At 43.5% G+C, this 1,950-nt stretch overlaps 1 protein-coding gene across 1 annotated transcript in view; it reads right to left on the reverse strand.

Annotated features, from left to right (window-relative positions):
* Pmar_PMAR024363 (hypothetical protein) overlaps positions 1-1,950 on the reverse strand; it is a gene marked incomplete at both ends in the record, with an annotated part of 6,235 nt that overhangs the window by 251 nt on the left and 4,034 nt on the right. The window contains 4 exons of the mRNA XM_002769278.1: positions 333-424; positions 469-564; positions 627-679; positions 1,353-1,426. Coding sequence (XP_002769324.1) covers positions 333-424; positions 469-564; positions 627-679; positions 1,353-1,426 — 315 coding nt within the window. The remainder of the gene's footprint in view (positions 1-332; positions 425-468; positions 565-626; positions 680-1,352; positions 1,427-1,950) is intronic.

Here is a 1,950-nt window from a genome sequence, read left to right on the forward strand (position 1 = left end):
AGTTGTTCCTGTATGTAAATACCAAGATCAGTGCCGTCGTCAGTCGGGAAAGGCATGCTCCCATGCTGCTGTTGTTGCTGTTGAGTTGGGGAGCTCACATCACTAGGATTCGAAGACGATCTCAGAGGACTCGGGTCCAGAGGGTGACGCCTACTAGAACCTACCAAGTGGTGACACGACGATAGGTGTCACCATCAAACCACCTAGTTCTTGCTGAGCATAAGCATACGACGATACAGGTACCCCTGCTGATGGTTGCAGAGGAGTATTAGTGCCACTCACCAATGGACACCTATACGGCAATACGCCTATACACATTCGTAGACTATTACCATTCGGAACCCGCTGGTGGCATATAACTAAGTTCATGCGAGGGGACGCTAGCGAACGCTGGATCGTCGAAGCTGTCACTCGAGCACGAGGACTGTAGAACAGATAGTAACAGTAGTAGTAGGTCATATATCTCACATGCTGACTAAACGGTGAGACTCTATCCCTATTATTCCCTCCCAAACGCCTATGATGGGCCGCGATATGCATATGCACTCGTCCCTGACCACTAGCCTGAAAAAACGAAAAAGTACCATTCAAAAATCGCTTCGCTCCGCTAAACCAACCAACACTACTTGCTGAAGCATCGAGGATGCTCCCATGCCACCCTGGCGTTGCCCATATTGCCCTGAAATGCATCCATCGGTACCCCCAAATATTATTCCCAATACCGTGACTTCCGCTACTATGAACGCTGACCCCCGGAGAGGGCGACTGATACACTTGGTGACTTCTCGACTGCGTCGCACTTTGTAGTCCACGAGGCGCGTCCCCTCCCTATTTCAAAACCGCCATACCACTCCTCCTTAACATTCTCCTACAGGACGATTCTGCCCGGACTTTGATCCGTATAGACCCACGCCTCCTGCTTGTTGTTGTTGGTGATAATGATGATGAGAACCTACTGCACCCGTGCGGCAACAGAAACTCCACATGTTTTGGTGACGATATGGAAATTCTTGCTGGTCCCTTTACACTTCTAACTCTTCAACTCAGTCCTGTACTACTCATCGTAAGAATATTTGCTGTTGTTCAACTGCATGCTTTGGTGAAAATCCACACACTTCTACCCAAAATTTTTCGTGAATTTTCATAATGTAGCGATAAAAATCACAAACTCAGTTGAGAAAATCCAATATATATACTACTACTCAATGAGTAGTAGTATACATATTTGATTTTCTATTATAAAAATATATGATATATATTATAATATTAATATATTTTCAATATATATTATATATATGATTTTCTATATATTTGATTATATATTATGAGTAGTACTCATAGCATCAACTCACCCTTAGTAGCATACATCATATCATGAGTTCTACCAGTGTCCGTCCCCCCGGGACTCCCGTGTACCAGAGTATGGCTGAAATACGCAGTGTGGAGGAAAAATATGCACATCGTTTGAGTACATAGGGAAAATTTTGGGTGGAAATTTTCTCATCGATTCCTCTACATTTTCACATAAATTCGTATATATACTCCTAAGCTCAGCTGAGGAAACCAAACACATATTCCGACACAGTTCTTCACTTTAACACTTCACACAAGTTTACTATAGGGCCAGTCTTGGAGTAGGAATATATGTAATCGCTTTCCTCAGCTGAGCTCAGGAGTTTCCTATACAGTGTTGGAGTAGGAATATATGTAATCGCTTTCCTCAGCTGAGCTCAGGAGTTTCCTATACAGTGTTGGAGTAGGAATATATGTAATCGCTTTCCTCAGCTGAGCTCAGGAGTTTCCTATACAGTGTTGGAGTAGGAATATATGTTCGCTTTCCTCACCTGAGCTCAGGAGTTTCCTATACAGTGTTGGAGTAGGAATATATGTTCGCTTTCCTCACCTGAGCTCAGGAGTTTCCTATACAGTGTTGGAGTAGGAATATATGTT

This window comes from Perkinsus marinus, assembly GCF_000006405.1.
Source record: "Perkinsus marinus ATCC 50983 genomic scaffold scf_1104296966216, whole genome shotgun sequence".
Taxonomy (NCBI): Eukaryota; Perkinsozoa; order Perkinsida; family Perkinsidae; genus Perkinsus; species Perkinsus marinus.